At 32.7% G+C, this 2,633-nt stretch overlaps 1 protein-coding gene across 1 annotated transcript; it reads right to left on the minus strand.

The window, feature by feature from the left end:
- Nucleotides 1–651: 651 nt before the first annotated feature.
- On the minus strand, nucleotides 652–1,641 carry LOC149943749 (uncharacterized). The gene has a single exon (XM_090176180.1). The coding sequence runs from the start codon at nucleotides 1,639–1,641 to the stop codon at nucleotides 652–654; it is 990 nt and encodes a 329-aa protein (XP_090032306.1).
- Nucleotides 1,642–2,633: the final 992 nt, after the last annotated feature.

Here is a 2,633-nt window from a genome sequence, read left to right on the forward strand (position 1 = left end):
GCTAACATTTTATATTAATGATGGCTTACCATATCTCGAAAAGCAAATGTGATGTTTTGAATTTAAAATTTGTGATATGCAAAACTCAAGTTAAATAATTGAAATTTAACTTAGTACCTGGATTTAAACTTTCGGTGATATGAAAACTCAGGTCAAGTAAAATTTTACTTAGTAAAAATAACATAAGCTGAGCTTCTAAATAATAGTTTATTTACTGGCAAAAAAAACGACCAATGGAGAAGAATGTGAACTACAAAAACACGAACCAGTAAAAAGACTAAAGTACTGAAGAAAATGCTAATAAGATCTAGCTTTTTCCCCAGTTCTTTGGTCTTTTTACTATATCGCATTTTTGTAGTTTAAATTTACAAATAATGATTTTAAATAAAATTTTTTTATTCTTTCTTTCTATCTAATAATGGTTCTTTGCAAAAATTGACTAAATAGTTACATATTTTCCATATTTTGTTAAGCTGATTATGCATTGAGTTGGGGAAAACTGTGCTCAATATGTTGTACTCCTTTACACCTCTGATTACCCTTTCGACATGTATGCGCAGACTTGCGATTTCCCTAGTGCATTTCTCTTCTTCTAACGAAAGTTGTGCTTTGCCATTTAAAAAGGGAGGCAAGTTTAAAGAAACTCCTTTCTCATTTAGCAACTCCGAAATTAAAAAAACACCTATCGGCCATTACTGAGTCCCCTGGTTCCAGGAGATCAATTAAACCTGATTCTTGGGTAAGCTCCACATCAGACATTCTTCCGGGAACTAAGTTAGAGACAAAACTAACGAATCCATTTGGCGTAATACCAATAAGTCCCTTTGCAGTGTTATGGGTCTTGTAGGAAGACCACGTATCACTTTGCGTTTTAAAGTCGTTGGGTTTCTGAATAAATAATTCTGAAGCGTCTATAATAACCCTAGTTTTGCTAAATTTGGTTTGAAATTCTTCTGGCATAAATCTATTAACTAACTCCCGCGAAGGCCAAATATTAAACTGGGTTAAACGTTTTTCTAGTAAATCAATCCAAGTAGTACAGATATTAGACACAGTACTCTGTGATACAGAAAATCGAAAAGCTAAGTCATCTTCCAAAAGCCCTACTTTTAATCTACATAACACCAAGAATAGGTGTTCTTTAAATGGCAATATCATAGGACGACCTATTGATTTTTCTTCCTTTCGACCTAATTTTCGCTTATAACCTCTAGCATTGTTGTACAATTTTAGCTCGTTTAAATCGGGCTCAAACATGGAAAACAAGTCATTGAATCCATCTATGGTCTCACAACCCGTATAAAAGTACAATTTCGAAGGGGAATTCTCTACGCTTTTTAAAGAAAATCGTGAACTTTCTTCTAACTGCTTTTCTAAATTGTTAATCCTGGTTGTACATTCGTTATTAATGGTAATATTGGCTTGGATTTGCTCAAATAAATTTTGGTTTTGTTTTTCTAGCTCTTTTAAGTTTTTTAAGTCACTATTAAGTTTATATATAGAAGTTTTCATTTTCACATTTTCATCCGTTAATATCTTGTTTTCTTGTTTCAGCTCTTCATTTTCTAGCTGTAGATCTTTCATTCCAGTTTTATATTTATGGCACTCCGATTGAAGATTTATTATTTTCCTTCTTAACATTTCATAGTTTTCAAATAGGCAGTAGTTATGATCTTTTTAAATATAACACAATCATTTATTTGAGGAGATAGGTATTTTTATAGCGCAGGCAAATTTGTCTAGAAGAAATTCGTATTTATATCAAGGCTATTCCAGTGATTGCGTACTAAACCAGATGGTATAAAGTTCAATCACCACGGGCTAGAATCAAATCAACGACCTTTGGTTTCCATCCAAATGTCACACCCATTGTACTACCGAGGCCACATTTCAACAGCGCAGAACCAGCCTTGATATAAATGCAAATTTCTTCTAAAAATAGTGTTTTGGCAAAGATTTTTAGAATTTAATACAACTTACCGGAGCCATAGCTGTTATCGTTTGGATGAATATAATGGTTTTGTAAAGGAATATCCACTTCATGAGCAGACGAAGATGAAATTATTTCTTCTACTATACCATATTCATTGGATAAATCAGGAGTATCATTGCGCAACGCTAACTTTCCAAAATACCTTGGGACTTTATCTAAGATGGTTCTTCGACCTGATATATTAAAATGGGTACCACACACATTTTGATGTAGACGTCCTAGTGGTTTTCTAACAGGAGTACTCCACGGTTTTCTTTTACCATCTTCAACAATACTTAAAGTATTTATCTCTATTATCCTGATCCATTCTTTGCGAAGATTTTCATCCTTCGGGAAAGGGCTAAATGTTATGGAAGGATTTCTTAAAGGGGTGGATTTACACCCAGGAATACAGCATTGGCGAACCATAACGCTTAAACCAAAAAGGTTTTTTTTCAAATAGTGATGGTTTTATTGTGATGTGATAACAACAATAATGGTCCTACTTCACCAAGGCTTAAAAAGTATTATGAAATTTTCTGAAAAGGTATACAAAATTTAACTGTCAATAGTAAATGAAAGTGGTTTTTACTTTAAAAATTATGTCCTACCTGAATTAATATATTGTTTGATTATTATTAGCTCCAAAGAACATTTAAAA

Source organism: Leiobunum rupestre, chromosome 5 (assembly GCF_980474605.1).
Source record: "Leiobunum rupestre chromosome 5, qqLeiRupe1.1.hap1, whole genome shotgun sequence".
In the NCBI taxonomy this organism is placed as follows: Eukaryota; Metazoa; Arthropoda; class Arachnida; order Opiliones; family Sclerosomatidae; genus Leiobunum; species Leiobunum rupestre.